The following is a 24,463-nucleotide window of genomic DNA, read 5'->3' as shown; positions in this document are numbered from 1 at the left end:
ATCTGTGCCCAGCAGTAAGTGATGTTCATTTGGGGAGGACACCGGGTACAATAGTTGACAATGGCATTGTGTCACCCTCTGTAAATGGAAATTTCAGCGCAGCCACTAATGATGCCTGCAGACATAAATACAAGGTAACATGTAAGAGGACTGAGTGAGAGCATCTAGGCGCTTTGTAAGGAGTGCGGATGCAGGTCCTGATCAGATGCTGTCCACATCCACTGGAACAACTTAGCAAAGGATGAGGTGCATTCTCCATCCCTTGGAGCATTAAATGGAGCTTGGGTCTCTTTCCAAAAGATACTCCAGCGCCTTGAGAAGGGATGGACTCACTGCGTGACGCTTTCTGGCCGAAGTCATGCAGGAGGGCAAATCAGAGGATCGCAATGGTCCTTTCTGGCCTTAAAAATCGATACATGTGTGCACTTTAGGCACTCAGCAAAGCGTTTTTCTCAGCTGTGCATCTTGTGGACTCTCCATGCATCTCTCAAAGGATGAAATTCACCCCTGTATAAAGGGTCTTCACAGTGCCTGTGCATCACTTAAGTCCCACTTAAGGACCTTCATAATTAAAGCTGGACAAAAAATGGATTTTTCAGTCGCTGGCAATCTGAAAACATCGAAGAAAAGATTTGTTTGGGGTCAAACAAAAACTGAACTTTTTCAAAGTTTTTAGTGAATTGAAAAGGCAGAAATCATTTGGAGTCAGGTCTAACGACATGTTTTGTTTGCTCCATCTTGAAAGGTTTTGTTTCGATTTCTCCATTTCCTGAGCGGGTGGGAGGAGGTGATGGTGCTCCCTGGCAGGTCGTAGCCAGGATTGTTTCACTGTTACTGAAACATTTCAGCTTTTTGGTTGGCGAGAAGCTGTTTAGCAAAGTCTGCACAAAGTCACACATGGGTTGGGGTTGACTGCAAGTGCGTTTTTCTGCCAATATACTATTTGCCAAAAAAGAATTGCCCAGCTTTACTTAGAATACGTCCTTGTGTTGCCTCTGTGCCGGGGGGCAAATTCACCCTAGCACAATCGCCTACTGAGTTCCAGTCTGTTACACTCATGCAAACCGGTGTCACTGACAGCATAATGTTGCTTGCATTACTGGTTCAAAGGAAGCTAGCTTGGCTCTCAGAGCTCAGGGTGAGTTTGTGGGATTGGCAGTTAAAAACTGACTCTTTTTACTTGAAGAGCCTGAAAGCAGAGTTATCTGGAGTCCCTGGGAGACTATAAACATGGGACTCCCCCAGCACCCTTTCAGAGTAGCATCTTGGTGTGAAGTTGGATGACAAAGACCTCAAAAGTCAAGAAATGCCGGCTATCAAGTTGCCAAAAAACCTTAGCTCTGCTCCCCTGTTGCCGATGTGTTGTTATTATACAGTTAATAAGATGGTCACATACTTTTTCTCGTAAGTTTTTCTACAAACTTAGATTCTAAAGTTGGACAGCATTTTCCAAATGTTGACATTTCATCAAAAAATACAATATTTTGCAAACATTTTCACAAAAAATCAGCCCTTAAATCTGCTAAAAATTTTTTGAAATTAAAAATGTTGTTTGAGAAACTTCTTTGTGGAAATTTCACAATTTTTTTCCCATTTGTCAACCAGACTTTTTAGATACATGTGTAGCATCGTCCAGTGCTGCACAGTGATTTGTGTATGCCAGGTAGAGTCCCTAGAGAGAGAAGGTGGGTGAGGTGATATCTTTTATTGGACCACCTTCTGCTGGTGAGAGAGACAAGCTTTCAAGCTACACAGAGCTCTTCCTCAGGTCTGGGAAGGTGTCACATCTAAATACAAGATTGAACAGATAGTTTAGCATACGTAGTTAGCACATATTGTGAAATGGCCAGTAAAACATCGCTCTAGTTATAGGACAAAAGGGGGGTTAGTGGGTTACAGGTTGTTGTAATAAGCCATAGAGTCCCTGAGAATCATTTATGTATATGGTAAATGTGACCTGTCCTGGGCCCAGGGTAGCCAACTGATAATGCCAAGGTCAGGGCAGGCTGTAAAAGGAGAGCAGATTCTCCCTGCACTGGTGGGTGGCACAATAGCCAGGCTTCCCAACCAGCCACAAACTGCACTTCTGAATCCCCACAGAAGCCAGTACACAAATGCACACAGCCCCCTTTGCTGCATTTCAGCTCCTGGCTCCCAAATCAGCACTAGGTCCAGTAAAGAGACCAGTTATTTAAACTCTCTGCTCTTTACTAAAAAGGTTTCTCCTGACCCCAAGGGGTGAGCCACAGCACCAGATCAATGTAAGTTTGGATCTTACCTAAAATACCACGCTGCCAGCCAATCCTTTAGTAACTAAAACTAAAGGTTTATTGTAAAAAGAAAGAAATAAACCATGAGAGAAATGTTAAAAGATTAGAGCAATCACAGATATACAAATGATTAAAAGTCCATATACATCAGGTTTCTGGAAGAAATGTGGAGTTGCAGACTTGTATAGTCCCCTCTGGTTCACATCCAGTACCTGGATGGGTCTAGGTCCTTCGGTTCAGCTGCAAGATGAATGGATCCAGAGGTAGGTGTGTGTCTGCAGCTGGACAGGAGCAAAGACAAAATGGATCCTGTGGTTTGATCTTATAAACCCCCTCCCCTGGCCATGCGGCCTGTGGGCAGTCACAAGAACCAAGTTGGAGTCCAGAGTCACGTGGGCCAATCCTGGTAACTCTTCAGATGTGCCTGGGGTCCCTAGTCATGTGGGCTGATCCTGATGACACTTCAGGTGTGCTTGGGCCCCTCCCATCTGTGAGTGTCTCAATGGGCCATTAAGCAGGCTATTGTCTTACTGCCTCTGTCTGGGGTGTGTCCCAGCCAGCCCACGTTGACATACAGAAATATCAAATACATTCATAACTTTCATTTCACATATAATACATAAACATAAGTGTTATCATCTTACTCAGCATGATATATTCTTTCTAACAGTGCCTGACATGATACACCTCACACGCATTATCATGACTCTGCCATGCTGATGTCACACAATATACTAAATGCCCCCCCACTCAAGCCAGCCCGCGTGACAGTAAATACTCAGTAAACTTCACTTAGGGCTACTCCACACCAGAAGTGCTACAGCGGCGCAGCTGCCCACCAGTGCAATCGAGTCTGGTGAAGACGTTCTATGCCAGCAGCCGGGAGCTCCCATCGGCATAATAAATCCACGTCTGTGAGAGGTGGCCGCTGTGTCGGGGAGAAAGGCTTGATCTAAAGCCCACTCGAGTAAATGGGAATCTTTCCATTGACTTCAGTGAGCTTTGGATCAGTCCCTTTGTAATTAAAATACGTCCATTGGAATGTGTGCAGGATAAATCCTCTAACTACTTCACAGAGACAAGAGTATTGGGACAATGAAAATAGCGTAATTTGACGCAGTGAAAAGGACTGCAAGATGTGCACAAGTGGAGCAGCAGCTGCACAAAAGCATTCTGTTGTGTTCTTTGAAAGCTGGTTTCATTGCACAAAGAGGTAGGTTAAGATGGTGCATTCAGCTTTGACTTGGACAGTCTGAACAGCCAGTGGTTAGGCTGTGCCGATTGCTGTATTAGCAGCACGGGGCAGATTCTTTCCCCAGCCCAACTCCTTGGTTCCTCTTAGGTGGCTCAAATGAGTGAGAATGTGGCTGTCACTGGCAAGCAGAACATTTCCCTAGCAAGGCGGGAGGGGAGCTCTCAGCTGCTGGAAAGCCAGGAGAGCCGGCTCCTGAGCCCTAACCAGCTCCCTAACAGCTCCCCTGCCTCCCGTGCAGAGTGCACCTCAGGCCAGGAGAGGGGTGGGTGGGTGCACAGCAGTGTGCAGGGCTGAGATTTCATGTCAGGAGCCTGGTCCGCTTCCTTATATCGGTTTCAGCTAGTAACTGCAGTGTTCTTGCTCCTGGTGTGAGTGCAAGGAGAATCAGGGCTGAGAGCGTTTCCACAGCTCGAAGTTAAGCCTCGCTCGGGTAGATCCTTGCCAGAGAGAGTGTGTCTGCCGTGCAAATGCCATAGCGCTCGCAGCAGCTCGTTCTGCTCTGCCGGCTGCTTGGAGTAACACGTGGAATGGTTGGTTTCAGGTCCAGATGCTGCCCCAGCACGTCCTGCTCTTCAGTGCACGAAGAAGATTCATGATGAAGGGAGTGAAGAGCGGGAACCTTCACCTCAGATCCCTGATCCCAGGTCTAGTGGCACCAAGATTCCAGTCTCAGGTGCTGCCGCCACGTCTCCGAAGCAAGTCAAGAGACTGGAGTCCCAGTCAAACTCTTCGAAGTCAGAATCCATGCAGAGCAGCCCCAAGTCCTGCCCCACTCCAGAGGTCAGTGCTGGTTGGTGTTTCTGGTGTCCCTTGTCATTAGCCAAGTGGGGATAAACACACCATGGATCAGTGCATTTACTAGCACTGCTTTCCTCCCCTTGCACCTGCCTCCCCAAACCTGTGTCCAGGAAGCAGGGAACCCTGTGGGAAAATAGGAGAAAACTTGCAGAAAAGTGTTGAAGGGATTTGCTCCCTCTTCGCTTGGCAACACCCTGTGCTGGCCATTTGTACAGATCATTGCAGCCTGAAAGGAATGCAGACAACCCGAGAAAAACCCTGGGATATTTAGAGCAAGTTTCTGAATGTTTTCAATTTGTATTTAGTTCTGGATAGTCTTTGTTGTGACTTTGCTGGGTTGCCACGCAATACTGGGTACTGCAGCTTAGAGCAGTGGTTTAGCAGCATGAAGGCATGTGCTCCCTGCTGTTCTTGGCACAGAGCAATGGAAGAGGGGCATGTGCTGGTGCAAGCATCCCTGCTGATACTGTTAGATCTGTCAGCGCAGGAGATCAGGAAAGGCTGCTGAGCTGGTGACGGCAGATGTGGGCAGGTCACATTGACTTTGCTCTCTCCTGCCCTCAGCTCTCAGAGAGGTGATGGGCAGCTGCTCTCTCTCCCCAGCAGGTCTGTGTGTGGATTCTTGTGGAGCTTGGTTCTGTCCCCTCCCTTGTTTCATGTTTCCATTGGATCACTAGGGGAGCTCATGAAAATCTAGGCCTGGTAAGACAGTGTGTCTTTCTTCCGATGCTATGCCACTCTCCAATGCACTTCTGTAGCTTGCTTGAGTACTTGAGTACAACCCTCAATGGCTAACTTTTAGACACTCAGGTTTTAAAATGATGGTTGAATTTAGCCACATTTTTGCCATTATAATTAATAAAGAGATGTGGCTAAATTCCTGTCCTGCTTCGGAAATCTCAACCCTGGCCGTTAACCTTTATTTCCCTATCTGGGGTATTAATTCTTATCCCTACCTCATACGCTGCCTTTGCGGGTTCGTTAGTAATCAGTAATACAGCTCTTTGTATAAAGTGCTATGTTAAACGTGGAAATCTACACTGAGGGGACCTTGAGATATCATAATGAAAACTCTGAAGTCAGGAAATATCAAAGCCAGGGATGCATGTGCATCTTTACTCTGACTCCTTGTACATACAGAGGAACATAGGAAGGGACCTCCTAGGTCATCGAGTCCAGGCCCTGCTATCGCTGGCAACCCGCACCATCCTATTCATTCACTTCTCAAGATCCACCTTAAAACTAGCTAGGATGTTTGCCTCCCAGTACTCCTAGTGGGAGGCTGTTCTAGAAGCTCACTCCTACTCCTCATTTCCAGACTCAGTTTATTCATGGCCAGTTTATCCCCGTTTGTTTTTGTGCTGACATTGTCCTTTAGTTTCAGTAGCTCTTCTCTGTCTGCATTGCATTTATACAATATGTCCACACCTGTGGCTGACCCATGGCAGCTGACTCAGGCTCATGGGGCTCAGGCTTCAGGACTGTAAAATTGTGGTGTAAACGTTCAGGCTCAGGCTGGAGCCCAGGCTCTGGGACCCCACAAGATGTTTCTTTTTTCTTCAATAAAGGTACAACATTAGCCACTCTCCAGGCATATGATACCACACCCGATTTGATAAATATATTAAAAACCCTTGCAACCAGACCTCCAGTCTCATATGCCAGTTCTTATAGTGTTCTGGGATGGAGATTATCCAGTCCCCCCGATCTGAGCATTTTGGGGCTTTGAATTTTCTTTCCACCTTGGATGTGGTAATTTCCATGTTTGTGGATTCCAAGGCCAGAAGGGAGAACTGTGATCATCTGAGCTGTCCCCTGTGTCACACAGGCCAGAGGCGTTCCCTGGGTGAATTCCATTCAAAGAGCATTTGTGTCATAGGCGGCTCCATCACAGCAATTGTCAGTGAGGGCTCAGTACACAGGTAAAATCATCTCTCTGCTTCGACTTGAGATTCCCTAGTTTATGCATCCCAGGTTCACGTTTGCCTCTTTGGCCGCTGTTGTGCTAATTTAGATGGCATACATGGACCCAAAGAATCAAAGGCGTTAACAAGACTCTGTCACTATGAAGCATTAAACAGCATTAAACAAGGTTTCGGTTTGATATACAGAGACCTCAGCCTGCTTAGTATTGTGACAAACACACCATAGAAATCCTTCCTAGCCTTTTATTAAAGACAGAGAAATCCAGTTGCAGCCTTTGAAATGTAAAGTATTAAGTAAAGCGTTCATTTGAAGAACATCCATTGTTTCCTTTAGCTGGAGAGACTTTTGAGCTGGAACCTGCCGTGTTTGACAGTCTTTGAGATGGATTCAAAGAATCATAGAATCATAGAATATTAGAGTTGGAAGGGACCTCAGGAGGTCATCTAGTCCAACCCCCTGCTCAAAGCAGGACTAACCTCAGCTATATCATCCCAACCAGGGCTTTGTCAAGCCTCAGCTTAAAAACCTCTAAGGATGGAGATTCCACCACCTCCCTAGGTAACCCATTCCAGTGCTTCACCACCCTCCTAGTAAAAAACTTTTTCCTAATGTCCAGCCTAGACCTCCCGCCCTGCAACTTGAGACCGTTGCTCCTTGTTCTGTCATCTGCCACCACCGAGAACAGCCTAGCCCCATCCTCCCTGGAACCCCCTTTCAGGTAGTTAAAGGCTGCTATTTTATCCGCCCTCACTCTTCTCTTTTGCAGACTAAACAAGCCCAGTTCCCTCAGCCTCTCCTCATAAGTCCTGTGCTCCAGCCCCCTAATCATTTTTGTTGCCCTCCGCTGCACTCTCTCCAACTTGTCCACATCCTTTTTGTAGTGGGGGGCCCAAAACTGGACACAATATTCTAAATGCGGCCTCACCAATGCCGAATAGAGGGGAATAATCACTTCCCTCGATCTGCTGGCAATGCCCCTCCTAATGCAGCCCAATATGCTATTAGCCTTCTTGACAACCAGGGCACACTGCTGACTCATATCCAGCTTTTTATCTACTGTTACCCCCAGGTCCTTTTCTGCAGAGATGCTGCCCAGCTCGTCGGTCCCCAGTCTATAGCTGTGCATGGGATTCTTCCTTCCTAAGTGGAGGAATCTGCACTTATCTTTGTTGAACCTCATTAGATTTCTTTTGGCCCAATCCTCCAGTTTGTTTAGGTCACTCTGTATCCTATCCCTACCTTGCAGGGTATCTACCACTCCCCCCAGCTTAGTGTCGTCCGCAAACTTGCTGAGGGTGCAATCTACCCCATCCTCCAGATCATTAATGAAGATGTTGAACAAAACCGGCCCCAGGACCGACCCCTGGGGAACTCCGCTTGTGACCGGTTGCCAGCTAGACATGGAGTCATTGATCACTACTCGTTGAGCCCTATGCTCTAGCCAGTTCTCTAACAACTGTCCTTTTGGGAGGGAAGTGAAGGAGTTGGTGAAGATGAGCTGGTGCTTTTGTTGTTGCTGTTGTTGTTGAAGTCCGGTCTGTGTGAGGGGGAAGGTTCAAGAACACAGAACGAGCCTGAACATATACACAGCAATTTTTAGCCCGGAAGCCCGAGCCCTGTGAGTCAGCTGACCTGGGCCAGCCGCAGCCAGGGCTTTTATCCCCATGTAGACATACCCAAAGTCCCTCATCCCAGGTGTTGGTCGACAGTCAAGTGGAGGTGATGATGTCTTCTGGGTCCCTCTCTGGCCCGGTTTGGTCAGGACATTTCTTAGGATGAAGAAAGTCGAGTGTGCCAGGAGATGCTGAGAGAGCAGCATTGTGGCGAAGCTTGCTATGGTATCCAGTTTGTCTCCATAAAGTCTCTTCCTTTAAGGACCCCAGAAGGGAGTGATTGGCAGGATAGCCTATCTCCTCATTATTTTGTCCACCAATTAGGCCTAGTTTCTGACACATCAATTTTGGTTCATTCATTTTTGGTCTCACACTGTTCTTGTTTATCAGGTATGACCTTAACACAGTCCTTTTCAGCATCAGGAGGCCTTTTATTTGGAATAATTCCATCTGTCTCGCTTCTGCACCATTTCCCATCAACATTTATTGTTAGAGGTTGTTGTGGTGTCTTACGAACTTTCACTCCCTTTTTACAGTTGAGCTTACAGTTGGGGTGAATTTGTAGGCCCAACTATTACAACATCACAGCATCGTACTGAGAACTCGTGTTCAACTCTTTATCCCCCATGACCACTAAGTTGTTTTCAGAGCGCTGCTTCCCAAGATAAAACCCCCCATCCTGTAAATATGGCTGACATTCTTTGTTCCCAGATGTCTGACTTTACAGTAGAAACCCATTGTTTGCTTGAGTCCAGTTTACCAAGCGATCCAGATCACTCTGTACACTCATTCCCATTAGCCACCCTGCCTTTGCCCCCATTTTCTATAATACCCCTCTCACTGAAGACTGAGGCAAAGTATAGTTAGTTCTGGGCCAGACCTACCGTATCCTTAACCCTTACCCCATTCTTGTCGCATAGTGGACCCCCCTGGCTTCTTTTCTTGTTCTCTTTTTATTTATATGGTTAAAGAACCGTTTCCTGTTTTGTTTCTTTTGCAAGGTCTAACTCAGTTTGACTTTTGGCAAGTCTGACTTTCTCCCTTCAAGCTGTAACTTTCTTTGCTGACCAATCCCTTCTAGGGAACAGAAAAATTCCAAGGAAGATCACCTGCGCCTCCACTTTGAGCATCTTCTCCGGTCTGGTGTAGTCATCCTTGATCTGACCCAGTGGGAATCTGGCAGTGGAACTCATGTACTCTATCCTGGGAAGTAGTTACTCTAAATAAGATTTAGGGATCCTAGTGGATAAGTGACTGAACATGAGCTCCGTGTGACACTGTGGCCAAAATGGCTCATGAGATTCTTTGATGCATAAACAGGGGAATCTCAAGTAGGAGCAGAGAGATTATTTTACCTCTGTATCTGCCACTGGTGTAAGCGCTGCTGGAATCCTGTGTCCAGCTCTGGTGCCCACAATTCAATAAACGTGTTGATAAATTGGAGAGGGTCCAGAGAGGAGCCACAAAACTAATTAAAGGATTGGAAAAGCTTCGTTACAGTGACAGACTACATGAGCTCCACTGATCTAGTGTAACAAAGAGAAGGTTAGGTTAGGGGGTGACTTGATTACTGTCTAAAAGTACCTACATGGGGAACAATCCCTAACCATGTTTAAATTAAGAATAGATGCTTTTGTAGCAGACCTGCTGTAGGAATTCTTCTGGGGAAGCTCTATGGCCTGTGTTACACAGGAGGTCAGACTAGTTGATCACAAAAGTCCCTTCTGGCCTTGGAATCTATGAATTTCTGGTTGAACTACAGCATGTCCTTTAGAAAAACATTCAGTCTTGATTTAAAAATTCCAGTGATGGAGAATCCACTGTGATTCTTGGTCAATTGTTCCAATGTTTAATTACCCTCACTTAAAAATTGGTACCTTATTTCCAGTCTGAATTTGTCTGCTCTCAGCTTCCAGCCATTGGATCATGTTACACCTTTCTCTGCTAGATTGAAGAGCCCATGATTAAATATTTGTTCCCCATGTAGGTACTGATAGATTGTGCTGGAGTCATTTCTTAACCTTCTCTTTAAGCTAAATTGATCGAGCTCTTTGAATTTTATCACTTTAAGGCATGTTTTCTAAGCACACATTAGAACTCATATTGTTTGCTTGCATCCATCTTACCAAGCAATCTGGATTGCTCCGTGTCTGTGGACCCGTCCTCTTCATTATTTACCACTCCCCCATGGTTTGTGTCATCTGCAAATTTTATCGTTACTTTATGGTGGTAATTTTATGTTTTCTTTCAGGTCATTAATAAAAATGTTGACTAGCATAGGGCCAAGTACCACTCCCTGCTGAATTGTATCCAGCTTCTTATCCACTGTAACCCCTGCAGAACTGCTGCCTAGCCCGTCGGTCCCCAGTCTATAGCTGTGCATGGGATTCTTCCATCCTAAGTGCAGGACTCTGCACTTGTCCATGTTGAACCTCATCAGATTTCTTTTGGCCCAATCCTCCAATTTGTCTAGGTCACTCTGTATCCTATCCCTACCCTCCAGGGTATCTAACAGTCCCCCCAGCTTAGTGTCATCTGCAAATTTGCTGAGGGTGCAATCCACCCCATCCTCCAAATCATTAATGAAGATGTTGAACACAACTGGCCCCCGGACCGACGCCTGACTGACTCCAGGAGCTGGAACTTCAAGAAAAAAATGAAATATTGTGAGACTTGGTGCTAAAACTGCAAGGGCTGACAGCACGGCAAGTGATTTGGATGCATTCTATCTGCCTGATGTGTGCAGACCGGAGAATGTTGCACATGTGTATCTAAGGCTGTAGAAATGAGTTGCACGACATGTATCATTGGAAAAATAATCAGTGACTTTAATTCCAGACTGCATCATAATGTTGCATATGCACAGAAGTGCAGAGTTAAGGACCCCCGTTGAATATGTCCTTTGGCATTTCCTGACTTATGAATAATTAATCATAAACATTGGAAGTTGGCTTTCAAAAGAAAGATGAGAAGGACCTTCAGTCTGCAGGGCTTGAAAGCCCTTGGCTTCAAAGAAATTCCAGATTGATAGAGATTGCAGTGGGAGAGTTCGTGATAGACTGCGCATTGCTCATGCATGAGGGCTGCTTCCCTGCCTCGTTGTAGCTCTCAGGCTTTGGCTGTTCAAAGCCAGTCAGCAGTAGTTTTTTGTAATGGGAGCAGTGTAGCCTCTTCACTTGTGTTCAAGTGTTTCATTTTCCTGGTGTTTGAGAATAACTGAGCTGATTTTACTTCAACTTTCAGAGATTTGCTCAGGTGATTCTCAACCCCTTCTGAAAGCAGAGGTGGTAGGACCATGACCAGGTGCCAGCCTGCCTGCTCTCCTCTGGGGCTCATCACAGTCGCAGATGGCCAAATAGCAGGCAGGAGCCAGGCAAAGGGCAAGATGTCCCCAGTAAAGGCTAGTAGGCAAAGAGAACAAAGAAAAACATCCTGCCCCTTTAAGGCTCACGCCACCACAGGGTTTTCCCTCGGCCACAGCCCAAAAGGTTCACAGGCACCCCAAATATCTGTCCTAATGTCAGGTCCCACGAGGAGGGGGGAGTATGGGGCATTCAAGGCTCAGAGAAAAAACCACAAGGCTGGATTTCTCATCAGCCAATGCCAGACACAGAGAGGTCCAGCCTGTAAACTTCGCCCAGCACCGTGGCTCACCGAGGCAGTAGGTCACAGCCGTGTCGGCAAGCCCATCTGCAGGGCTCTCCCTCCACCGTGTGCATCTCAGACAGAGCAGAGCCCAGCCTTCCCCTCTTCCCATCTGGAGGCTGTTAACTTTTTCTTGGCCCCATGGGGAGTTAGATGTGTACCCCTAGTACAGGGACGAATCATTGCTCCCAGGGATCGATTTACTGTATGCTGTCTGTAGGAGCAGAGGAGGAGAAATACTGCACTTTGTGTTTGACATCTGCTGCCATCCGCAAAGGCCAGAGGGGGTCGGGCAGGAAATTCTCAGAGTGTACGAATAGAGAAGGGTGGTGGAGGAAGTGTTTTCTGGGGAGAGGGAAGCTGATTTCAAATGAAAGTGCAAGAGAAGAGGCTCCCAGTAGTAGGGGCTTTTAGGCTTCTTTTTTCCTAAAGCCCAGTTTAGGCCCCAGTCTGCAAACGCCTAACTCCTGAGTTCAAAGGAGTTTCTGTGTGTGTGTAAAGTTAAGCACGTGCAGAGTGTTTGCAGAGATTTGTGCCTGAATCTGTTATCTGATGGCTGGACATTTCCATCACTTACAAAGACTAAAGTGCTTCACCGAAAGGACTGAAAAAGCACCAGAATGTTCATTTCAGAGATGGTGGTAATTGCTGAAAACAATATTATATCGATTTGTTATTTAATTAGTATTAATTAGGGTTTCTTCTAATCTGGGAAATTTTACTGTGCAGTTGTATACATTAAGCAATTATTGAATTTGCTTATTGAGATATAAATTTAATACAACCATTCATGTTGGAAATATGTACATGCCTCAACTGCTACCTACTGGGGTTACTACACTACGTTAGTACAGTACATTATTGCGTCTTCTACAAGAACTGCAGCCCTTTTATTTCAGCATTATATTTATGCAGCATTTGGGGGGAAACATTAGGAATGGAGAGCTCATATGGGGAAGGGCTTGAAAAGTCTCCTGCTTGGTGGCGAGTGGTGAATTTTCACTGGGGAGCACAGCAGCTGATGGCACCAATTTCTGCAGAATTCAAGCTTTTATTACAAAAATATTTTAGGCAACACAATTACATTCATTTTACTGCCAAATATGTAGTGAATGCAGCTACTACACAGTTGTCTTACTGAGCCTGCAGGTAGACAGCTGCAGTTCTGGTGAGTTTCATTGCTACAATTCAAATACTGTGGGCAGCCATGAAACTGATTCATGTCAACTTCCTTCTCCTGCCATCTGGGAATTCTCTGAGCAGCTGCAGTTGTAGGCACAGAAAGACCTAGACACTATGGTGATCGGTGTGGTATAAACACCTAGACAGACAGACATTAAAAATGGCGCTTGGGCAGGGGTAGAGTGTTAGAGACCTCTTCCCCACACTCCTCACTGCTACTAGGAGGCCACGGGAGAGTAGAATAGGCAGGACCTGCCCCACTTGCAACATCCAGGAGATTCTCAAGAGGAGAGAAGAAAAAGCCAACACAGGTATAAGACACTTCGGGTATGTCTGCACTGCGGAGTGAAGTTGATTTATTTTAAATTGACTTTCAACTGCCGAATTTTAGAAGTCGGAGGAGCGTGATCACACTACGCTCATTGCAGCGGGGGATTGTGTCCCCACTCGCCGTGTCTGGGTCGACAATCAAAGCAGTGCACCAAGAGTAGCTATTCCACAGTGCAACTAGCCGCAGAGGCTTTTGGAAAGGTTGTCGTCCTCCCATGATGCAACGTGCTCCCCCCGCCCCCTCTTGTCCCAGTCCAAACAAACTGACGATCTCCTTTTCACGCCATTTTTTTCACACCCTTCACTCTCTGCTGTGCGGATGCCATTGCCTGAGAGGAACGGAGCCTGCTCAGCTCTGCACCCCAAACACCTCACGACTTATTCTGCGTATGTTCAGGGGCGAGACAGGAGCCGCACTGCTAAACATTGTGATGTTACAGAGGCCACCTTTCGACAAGCCATGGAATGAAACAATTCCCGTTTGCTGCAGGCTGTCACGCACCACCTGCAGTTGGTGGAGCGCCGGGAAACAAGCAGTGACTGGTGGGATCGCATCGTTCTGAAGGTGCGAGATGATGAGCAGTGGCTGCAGAACTTTCAAATGTGAAAGGCCACTTTCTTTTAACTTTGCCGGGAGCTCTCCCCAGCCCTGAAATGCATGAATACTCGCTTGAGACCAGCTCTGACGGTGGAGAAGAGAGTGGCCATGGCTCTGTGGAAGCTAGCAACGCCAGATTGCTACCGGTCAGTTGGGAATCAATTTGGAGTCAGTAAATCCACCGTGGGAGTAGCTGTGATACAAGTGTGCCAGGCCATTAATAGACTTCTGCCAAGAAGGGCAGTGATTTTGGGAAACGTGGAGGACATAATGGAAGTTTTTTTCCCCACCTTCTTATCTGTGACAAGCGCTCTGCAGGACTATGAGACGGTGGTGTGTTGAAGGCCACGTTGTCCACTGTGAGGGAAGCAAAGCACAAGGTGTACCCACTGTTAACTCATCCCATGGACAAAAAGTAATGTTACAATGTAAAAATAAGTTCCTTGAACATTCCCAAGGGAAGGCTACAAGCACATACCATTGTCTGACTATTGCAGGGGTTGGAGTGCCGTTCCAGCCATGGTAAGTAAGGGGTGAGGGCATCTATGTTAGGGAAATCCCCGGGGCCCATGCTGCACTAGTCCATGCTCCCTAGAGCATGGATGTCGGGGCTCCCAATTGATCAGGCTTTTAAGAGGCGGTAGAAAGGTGAGGGGTGGGTGTGGGTTAACTGTCTCTGGAGGAATAAAATGGGAACCTGTTTGCGGATGCCAAAGGCGCACAGCAACAACGTCCTGCTGAGGGGCTGGTGGTGTGCTGAACCGAGAAACCATCCCTGGCTGTGCAGTAACACACACTTTAAAAAACTTTCTTGGTCGGGTACTATAAATGTGCACCATCTTCTCTGAGTAACCATGAGTGATTTCAGCCTGCTGAGGATCACACAGGCAGACAGGGAGGATTTGCTTCAAGCATCTGGCTACAGGCCTGGCCCTTATGATGCTATGCTGTGTTCTGCGATGATGCCTGCACAATTAATAATAGAGTGGCGTGGGAAAGTGTCCTATCGTGGTGGAAGAAATAAGGCTGCCCTCCCAAGGAACCTCCGGCAAAGGATTGCAGAGTACCTGCATGAAAGCTTCCTGGAGATATGCATGGAGGATTCTCGGAGCATCCCTGGTATGAGGAAGCACAGCCCCACCACCACACACACCACTTTTTCCCACTGGTACACGATTCTGGACAGGGGATATAACCAAAGACATGCAATTTGCTGTACATACTCACCATATGTGCCTTCCCCGGCATCCCGGTCAATCACGGTTTCCCGTGTCTGGGTGGGCTGCTCCTGTGTTGCAAACAGCTCCTGGCTTTCAGGGAGAAGGGATACCCCACTCACTTGCCCCCTGTTCTCCTCATCATCATCCTCCTCGTCCACAGACTCGTCCTCATTCGTCCTGGCCTCAGATTCCCCCGAGGTATCAATGCTGCGTGGTGACATAGTGGTGGGGTCTCTGCCAAGAATCGCATGCAGCTCCTCGTAAAAGCGGCATGTTTTGGGTGAGAAGCCAGAACGGCTGTTAGCTTCCCTAGTTTTCTGATAAACCTGCCTCAGCTCTTTGATCTTAACGCGTCACTACTGCGTGTCCCTGTTGTGCCCCTTCTCCACCATGCCGTGAGATATCTTCTCATAGATATCCAAATTTCTTGTGCTTGCTTGGAACAGCCAGAACAGACTCTTCGCCCCACATACCGGTGAGATCCAAGACCTCAGGTCGACTCCAGGCTGGAGTGCGTTTGGGGCGTGCAGTCACCATGATCAGTTGTGCTGGCAAGCTCTCTCCACGCTGACCTAACAGGAAATGGGAATTCAAAATGTCCTGGGATTGCGGGGAGGAGCTGTTTCCTCTTTACATGGCCGCAGTGCAGCAGAGTGGTCACAACAGAGCATTCTGGGATACCTCCCGGAGGCCAATGACGTCGATTTACGTTGCGCTCTGTCTACACTGACACTCATTCGACTCACAGAATTCGACTTCAGCACGGCGTCACTTGCGGAGGTGGTTTTATTAAGTCGAATTTTACCGCACTCTAGGTCGGCGGGACTGACCTGCCAGTGGAGACGCAGACTTTATGCGGGCGATGTAAGCCGCATTACCTCGACCTGCATTGTCAGTGGAGGCAGGCCTGAGGGTGAAATGTTGGCTTCATTGAAGACAACGGCAAAACTCCTATTCACTTCAACAGGGCCAGGATTTCACCTTTATATACAGAGATGGACACAGAAGATGGAGCAGGGTCCATTGATGGCACTTTCCCAGATGATGGGGATCACAGAGGGTTCAGGCTTCTTACCAGAGCCTCGCGCCTTGACTTCTCTAGACGTGCCTCTCACCTCTTCTTTCCTATCTGCCTTGGACTAGTAGATTTAGTCCTCTGGATGCTAGGTGTCTGGTAAATTTTTATGTCATAGAGCCAAGAACGTGCATCTGTTACCAATTCTACCTTCCCAGAGCAGTTCCTACATGTGCAGTATAGTACTTGTGTAATCAGACTGGTCTACACCAGCTCAGAAATAGGATTTCTGTTGCTACATTGCTGTTGTGATCTTTTGGACACTGTTCCTTTACTCAGAGTTGTAGCCTCTCTCTCCTTGTTTTTATGTGTTCTTAGGTGGACACTGCAAGTGAAATGGAAGAACTGGATGTTGATAGCATCCCTCTGATTCCCGAGCCAGAGAGCCAAGGCCCTGTGAAGCTCCAGGTCTTCCTAGCTCGGTACAGGTACTGAACTACACACCTTTGTGTAAAAGGAGGTAGAATTAAGGGGATTTTTGGCTGCAGGGTTGACCCTGTCTACTCTGGGGTTTCTTGCTCCTTTCTGTGAGCATCTGGCACTATCCACCGTTGGAGACGAGATACCAGAGTAGATGGACCATGCCTCTGATACAGCTGGGGAATACCCCTGCTGCCAAGGATCTATACAAACAAAAATAATGGCCCCATACGACAAAACATAGCAAACTCACAAGATACGTAACCAGTAGGGGTGGCTGAAAATTTTCCTTTGAAACTGTTTTGTTTATGGAAAACTGGGGATTTGATTATGCATGTTTTGTGTGTGAACGTGTCCGCTTTCTGGGGGAGATGTCGTGTCTTCATCAAAGAAACATACCACCTGAAAACTGAAAAGTTTGCAGCTGAAAAACAAAAACTTCTGGTTTTTGACCAAAAACATTCTGGTTTTGGCTGAAAAGTTTTAGTTTTAAATTTTCTCAGCAAAATTTCCAAATTTCCCACAGAACAAATCCCTGTTTTCTAGCCAGCTCGGATAACGATTGTGAGACCTCAGTTCTGACACACAAGGCAGTTGTGGGCAAACATGCGTACCCCTTTCCTGTTCAAGATATGCAAGTGCAGTTTTAAAGGCAGAAAATACTCTGACCTAGAAAGTACCTGGGACAGTTACTTGCTCACCATGACTGGATCCAGCATGTACCAGGGGATCTGAGCCCCGGGCCAGGAAGGAGCCCTGGACTCTCAAAGTTTGGGTCCAAGGATCCAAGAGGGTAGCATGGGCGGCGGGCTAAACCTCCCCAGACAGCTGCCAGAAGCTCCTGCTCGGCCTATGCCCCCGAGGCCCTGTCCTTGCTCTGCCTCTTCCTGTCCCTGCTCTGCCTCCTCTCCCTCGTTCCTGGTCCCTGCAGGAGCAAGCGGTGGGTGATGGGGGGCTTGTGGGAGGAGGCAGAGTGGTGACAGGAAGAAGCAAAGCGAGAGCGGGGAAGGGGAGGGCTGAGAGGTGTGAGCAATGTGGGTGTTGAGGGGGCGGGGCCTGGAGCAGAGTAGGGCTAGAGAGTGGGCGGGGCCATGGCGGGGAGGAGGTAGAGCAGGGGTGGGGTCTCAGGGTGGAGCCAGCTTCCCCGAATTCAAGAGGCAGGCGCCGCCTGCGAAGGGTAGCTCGGCTTTGGCCTTACTCGGACGTACTGGTTGCTCCCAGCCGTGGTGACCAGTGAGCTGATCTAGGGGGACCACCTGGGAGTTGCTGGGCAAAGTACATTTTATTGTCGCCTCTGTTTCAGCTATAATCCTTTTGATGGTCCTAATGAGACCCCTGAGGCTGAGCTCCCACTGACCGCCGGAGAGTATATTTACATCTATGGCGACATGGACGAGGACGGCTTCTTTGAAGGTGTGTTTGATGGAACGAGACGTGACTACGAAGTGTAGAACCTGGCATCGTTAAAGAACAGAGAGGAACTCAATGATTCTTATAGCTGCAAGGAAGCAAAAGATCATAAGGCCAAAGTGAGACCCAGCATCAGTGAGCGCAGCTCTCATGACTCAATGGGGGATCCTTTTACTTATGCCAGGGTTGAATAAAGGGTGAAATCTGGGCCCCACTGAAGTTAATTGGAGTTTTGTCATTAATTTCAGTAGAGTCTGTCCTTCACGCGTAGTGTTTTATCTGAGCTCTTCTGGCTCCTCAGCTGTAGGCGTCCCACTTCCCTCTCAAAGAGTCGACAGCTGGTAACGCTGTGATGCAACCACTGGTGCCAAGTGTTTAAGACATTGCCTTGCACGGATCCTTGGAAAGTAGCTCGCAGCACACTAGTTACCGCTCTGGTAGCTGGCCTTCCTGACGCACTCAGGAATAGCCCTGAGCCGAGGATTTTTCAGGCCAGGGGCTGAATCAAAACATCCAAAAAAAGCCGGTTTGATTTGAACCAAAAACATTGACCTTTTTTTTTATTGAATTGAAAACTCAAAATAATTGTTTTGAGTCGACTAGAAATTATTATTTTTCAATTTTTTAAATTAGTTTCAAGTTGACCAAAACACTTTCAGTCAACTCGAAACAAACTTTATTTCCAGTTTTTTGTTTCAATTTGTCCCTTTTAGGTGGTTTTTATCCTTATTTGTGGGATTTTTTCACATCCTTGAGTGACAAAACTTTTGCCGGCATAAGTGATTCAATTCATTCTCCTTCCGCACTGCCACAGGCCACTTTAGATACTTCTACAAGTCCCCTTATGCATAGATTCCACCTCAGGCCCCAACTGAGAGAGCTGTTTTTCCTAATCCATAACAGAAACAATAGGGACTCAGTGAAACATTTCTTCATTTAGAGTAAATTAAAAAAAAAGCATAAAATAAAATAGAGCGGAGAAGGCAACAGGCATAAATGGCTCTGGCTTGAGTTCTGTCACCAGAACCCAAGTCAGTTTTCCCTGTTTTTGAAAATGTTTAATGAAGCCATGGTTAAAAACAAGCTCTTTTATAGCCCTGTGAGTTGCATTTACACTGGTCTTGCTGGTCAGATTTCTAACTTACTGATACAGATCAGTACTAAATGAGGAAATCTGGACTAAATATAACGTTATAGCATAACATGAATTATAATGGTAATGTTCTTTAAAGTGCCTACATGACTTGTGAACCTGAGTCCCATTTGATGAGACTTGGACTCTGTGCCTAAATCACATAATGCTTTTGGAAAAGATAATTTAACTCAATGCCATTTAACACTGTGGCTTCTTGCTTTGTGTGGGCCTGAATTTCCTTCTGCTTTTGATATTTTCTTTAGCATCTACTCTCACCTTTTCTTTCCGCTCTTTTTCTGCTTTCCAACTTTTATCATTTGAATTTGAAACAGTAAAATAGGAGCAATAATGACTCACCAGTAATTTGATTCGTTAATGTCTGGGCACTGGGGCGAGAGAGGCCTGTTCTGCCCCTCTGCTGGTCCTGCGCCCTCTTCGGCTACGCTGGTGGTATGGCTGGCTGGGAGCAGGGGTGGGGTCCGGTCCCGCCCTATACCCTGGGCCCCGACCCAGGGACTCTGTGAGGAGTAGCCTCAAACTGCTTAGTCTGTGAGAGCTACTACCTTCCCTGGGACGCCTGTCCTTGGCCCCACTGTTCATGGTCCGCTTCCTGGAACCGGGGCGAGGGTCCCCCCTCCCGCCGTGGGTCTCTCTGTCGCTGTGATCCTCCCATGTTTGGGTGAGGTCACCCCTCCTCAACTCCGTTACTCAGTTGTCTGGGCAGCCGGGTCCTCCTTCAGGCCTCTGTGCCTATGACCCTTGGCCCTGCCCGGACGGGCTTCTCCCTAACTCCCATACCTGGTCTCGTGGTAGCAACAGCAATTGCTCCAAATTCTGTAGCCGCACTGCGCCGCTCCTCCTCTCAACTCCCTTTCAGCTGCTCCTATTTTCCTGTTTCTCATCTAGGGGAGCTGATGGATGGCAGGAGAGGGCTGGTTCCCTCCAATTTTGTGGAACGCGTTTCAGATGATGACCTCGTGACCTGTCTGCCTCCAGAGGTAAATGATCTCACCCAGAGCTCGTACCACGAGAGGAGCTTTGTCGGGGCAAGCGCCAGCAGCAGTGGAGAGAAAAGCGATGGCTCTGCTGAAGAGGCCAGTGTCAGTCCATTGTCGAGTAGAGACGGCGAGCAGGAGGAGCCCGTCCGTCACACAGCAGTGCCTTACCCCCGCAAGCTGGCTCTGATCACACAGCTTGCCCGAAGCATCGTGGTAGGCTGGGAGCCGCCACTCTTGCCGGCTGGCTGCACAGACATCGAGAGCTATGACGTCTACGTGGATGCCGACTTATGCCAGAACGTGAAGAGCGGCTCTCAGACCAAAGCTGTGATCGAGAATCTGGACTTGAAGCTGAAAACCTATCGCGTCTCCGTGCAAAGTGTGAGCGCGAGAGGCCGCTCCGATAAGCTGCGGTGCACCCTCTGTGTAGGGAAAGATCTCTGCGTCGCACCGACGCTGCTGACAGTCGGCAGCATCACAGCGACCTCAGCAGAGGTCACCTGGCTACCAGGCAGCAGCAACTACACTCACGCAGTGTACCTGGACGAGGAAGAGTGCGATACGACGAAGCCAGGTGTCTACTGGTACACTTTCCGCAACCTGCGGCCTAGCACTCAGTATGTTGCCAAGGTGGAGGCCCGGCCCCCCGGTGCGCTCTGGGAGCTGCCCCAGGAGAGGCATGAGCAGAAATCAGCAGTGATACATTTCACTACTCCCTTAGCAGGTATTGGGGCAGAAGGGGACCAGCAGTGCAGTTTACTAAGTGGTTTCACTGATTTCCAAAGAGTAAGGGTGTGTTCGCACCTGGAGCTGGGGGTGTGATTCCCGGGTTGAGAAGACGTAACCCGCACTAGGTCTCACTGAGCTACCCGGCTAAAACCAGAACGTAGCCATGGTGGTGGGAGCAGTGGGCGGGGTAGCCACCCCGAGTGGTTGCCCGTCAGAGACACTAGCTACATACACAGGGTGGCTAGACCTTCCCACAGCTCATCTGCTTTTATTTTTGGCACGCTGGCTTGGTGAGAGCTAGCCCGGGTATGTTTCTTTGAGCGGAGACTCAGACCCCCAGCTCCACGTGTCGACAGCCCTAAGCTGGTTTGTCATTTTGTTGTAACGTTTTCCTTGTTTAATTGTTTTTACAAGTTACACTCTTTTTGTTGCAAGTCGCTGAGTGAAAATAGTAAATGTCCACCTTCACTGAAGTGTGCAGTGGGCCTTCCTGCGGGAGAGGTGACAGGTATCACCATTAAACACATGCACTGTGCTGCAGGAATCACTTCACTTCACCCACATCTACATTTGCAAAACCCTCATTTCCACATGGGGACGCACACAAAGCAAAAGCATTGCATTTTCCCTGCTCTGATTTGGTCTGTTGTCTCCCAGGTCCAGAGATGAACGGCTCCATTGCATTTCTGTTCCTGCAGCTCGTGGGTGAGAGCCCCATGTCCACTGCTGATTGGATTTAGTTTGGCAATTAGGTCACTGTCATTCCAAATAAAAGGGCAAATCTCACTGATCTCACCTAGGAACTCCTGATGCACCACTTGATGTCCAAGCGGAGCCTGGCCCCTCAGCAGGCATTCTGGTTATCAGCTGGCTACCTGTCACCATTGACGCAGAAGGATCATCAAATGGGGTCCGAGTCACTGGCTATGCTGTGTATGCCGATGGACAGAAGGTAATGTACGGAGACTGAAATTCACGCAGCCACAGGTGGGAGGTGACAGGCTGGACGCTGGGATGCGGAGGGATGGGGATATCTAGGTGGAGACTGGGTAACTCTTATTGTAGAGGCTGTGTAGGGCTCTGGAAGGCAGATGGATGATGACCATTAATTTCTGTTGCAGTGGTGTGGGAGTGAGGGGGTCCCCATCGTGTTAGCCATGTGCAAACACAAAGGAGGACAAGGTCCTGGCTCCAGAGAATTTAGGACTGAAACCTCAGCTTCAAAGAACCCTATTCCATTAGCACATTGGCCGGCACAGTGCATGCAGTGGCTAGACAGCGAGCCGAAAGTTCCTGGTTACACATCTGGCCTTTTCTGACACATCCATGGCAACAGACTGATAACTTTGGCTTGGCGCTCAACATGTGGTGTCCTGGGTAAATAGGATCTCTCCTGGAGAAATGGGATCATGTCAGCTGAGCTCATTTTGAATATTAGGACCAACAGATATAAGAACGTGCATGATTCATGCACTGTTAGCTCTCCTAGAGCTCAAAAATAGCTTAGAACTGTGCAGAGACGCAAGTAGCTACTCCAGACAGCGTGGACTGAGGGAGTGCGGTGCTGGGAAATGGAGTTCTTCTTTGAGTGCTTGCTCATGTCCATTCCAATCAGGTGTGCGTGTGCCGCATGCACGGTTGCTGGAAGGTTTTCTCCTAGTAGTATCCGTAGGGTCGGCTCTGGAGCTCCCTGGAGTTGCACCTCCATGGCACCCTATATAGGGCCCTGCCAACCCACTGCCCCTTCAGTTCCTTCTTACCGCCCATGACGGTTGCCGGAACGCTGGTTACTCTTGCTTTGCAAATGTTCCCCTCTTAGTGGTCTTCCATGCTTTACCTGTAAATAGTTATCGTTTTAAGTTAGTAGTTAATATTAGATAGTAGTTTAGAAGATAGATCTCCCTACGGGATCACCTTTTCCCCCTTTTTGCTGGGACCGGGACATCCTCATCCATTATCCTGTCATCCCTCCTTATCTTACGAGGGGCTGATGTGTTCTTGTACCATCTCTTAGAAGTGCATTCACATGGTTACTTGTTTTTGTACCATCCTCTCTGGTCAGCAATGCGCTTATTGGTTAGCGGACACTCAGTATGTCGCTATTCTGCCAAGGCCAGGCCTGCTCTGGTTTGCAGCCTTTGGTTCACACTGCTAGTTAAGCCTGTGGCTCCAGCAAAGCCTACGCTAACTACCGTTGATGAGGGCCTGTAGGCATCTGGCTGTTGGGCTAGAGAGAGATGAATCTCTCCACTCAGGATTCTCAGCAGTGAATCTTATCCTGGAGTTAGGCACCTCGGCTGGTCCGCCCATACTCTTGCAGAAGAATCATAGCAGATTAGGGTAGGAAGGGACCTCAGGAGGTATCTAGTCCAACCCCCTGTTCAAAGCAGGACCAGCCCCAACTAAACCATCCCAGCCAGGGCTATGTCAAGCCAGGCCTTAAAAACCGCTAAGGATGGAGATTCCACCACCTCCCTAGGTAACCCATTCCAGTGCTTCACCACCCTCCTAGGGAAAAAGGTTTTCCTAATATCCAACCTAGACCTCCCCCACTGCAACTTGAGACCATTGCTCCTTGTTCTGTCATCTACTACCATTGACACCAGCCTAGCTCCATCCTCCCTGGAACCCCCTTTCAGGTAGTTAAAGGCTGCTATCAAATCCCCCCTCATTCTTCTCTTCTGCAGACTAAACAAGCCTAGTTCCCTCAGCCTCTCCTCATAAGTCCTGTGCTCCAGCCCCCTAATCATTTTTGTTGCCCTCCACTGGACTCTCTCCAGTTTGCCCACATCCTTTTTGTAGTGGGGGCCCCAAAACTGGACACAATACTCCAGATGTGGCCTCACCAATGCTGAATAGAGGGGAATAATCACTTCCCTCCATCTGCTGGCAATGCTCCTACTAATGCAGGCCAATATGCTATTAGCCTTCTTGGCAACCAGGGCACACGGTTAACTCTTATCCAGCTTTTTATCCACTATAAGTCCCAGGTCCTTTTCTGCAGAACTGCTGCCTAGCCCATTGGTCCCCAGTCTGTAGCTGTGCATGGGATTCTTCTGTTCTAAGTGCAGGACTCTGCACTTGTCCTTGTTGAACCTCATCAGATTTCTTTTGGCCCAATCCTCCAATTTGTCTAGGTCACTCTGTATCCTATCCCTGCCCTCCAGGGTATCTACCATTCCCCCCAGCTTAGTGTCATCTGTGGATTTGCTGAGGGGCAATCCACCCCATCCTCCAGATCATTAATGAAGATGTCGAACAAAACCGGACCCAGCACTGATCCTGGGGCACTCCGCTTGTGACCGGTTGCCAGCTAGACATGGAGCCATTGATCACTACCCGTTGAGCCTGATGATCTTGCCAGTTCTCTATCCATTTTATAGCCCATTCATCCAACCCATACTTCTTTAACTTGCTGATAAGAATACTGTGGGAGACTGTATCGAAAGCTTTGCTAAAGTCAAGGTATATCACGTCCATCGCTTTCCCCACATCCACAGAGCCAGTCACCTCTTCACAGAAGGCAATCAGGTTGGTCAGGCATGAATCCATGTGACTGTTCCCGATCACCTTCCTCTCCTCCAAGTGCCTTAAAATAGATTCCTTGAAGACTTGCTCCATGATTTTTCCGGGGACTGAGGTGAGGCTGACTGATCTGTAGCTCCCCAGATCCTCCTTCCCTTTTTTGAAGATGGGCGCTAGATTTGCGTTTTTCCAATCATCAGGGACCTCCCCCAATTGCCACAAGTTCTCAAAGTTAATGGCCAATGGCTCTGCAGTCACATCAGCCAACTCCCTCAGCACCCTCGGGTGCATTGCATCCGGCCCCATGGACTTGTGCATGTCCAGCCTTTCTAAA

The 24,463-nt window shown here is 48.1% G+C and overlaps 1 protein-coding gene across 2 annotated transcripts in view; it reads left to right on the top strand.

Moving 5' to 3' along the window:
* The window catches only part of TSPOAP1 (TSPO associated protein 1), a 155,325-nt gene that overhangs the window by 81,712 nt on the left and 49,150 nt on the right, over positions 1 to 24,463 (top strand). For both annotated transcript variants that reach the window (XM_067537720.1, XM_067537718.1), the window contains 5 exons: positions 4,067 to 4,305; positions 16,231 to 16,340; positions 17,636 to 17,745; positions 19,784 to 20,599; positions 21,405 to 21,556. In XM_067537720.1, the coding sequence (XP_067393821.1) occupies positions 4,067 to 4,305; positions 16,231 to 16,340; positions 17,636 to 17,745; positions 19,784 to 20,599; positions 21,405 to 21,556 (1,427 nt within the window). The remainder of the gene's footprint in view (positions 1 to 4,066; positions 4,306 to 16,230; positions 16,341 to 17,635; positions 17,746 to 19,783; positions 20,600 to 21,404; positions 21,557 to 24,463) is intronic.

The sequence above is a fragment of the Emydura macquarii genome, unplaced genomic scaffold, assembly GCF_026122565.2.
Source record: "Emydura macquarii macquarii isolate MOO-44397 ecotype Brisbane River unplaced genomic scaffold, CSIRO-AGI_Emac_v2 contig_450, whole genome shotgun sequence".
Lineage (NCBI taxonomy): Eukaryota > Metazoa > Chordata > Testudines > Chelidae > Emydura > Emydura macquarii.
Note: the sequence above shows the minus strand (reverse complement) of the source record. Positions and strands in the feature narration are given on the sequence as shown.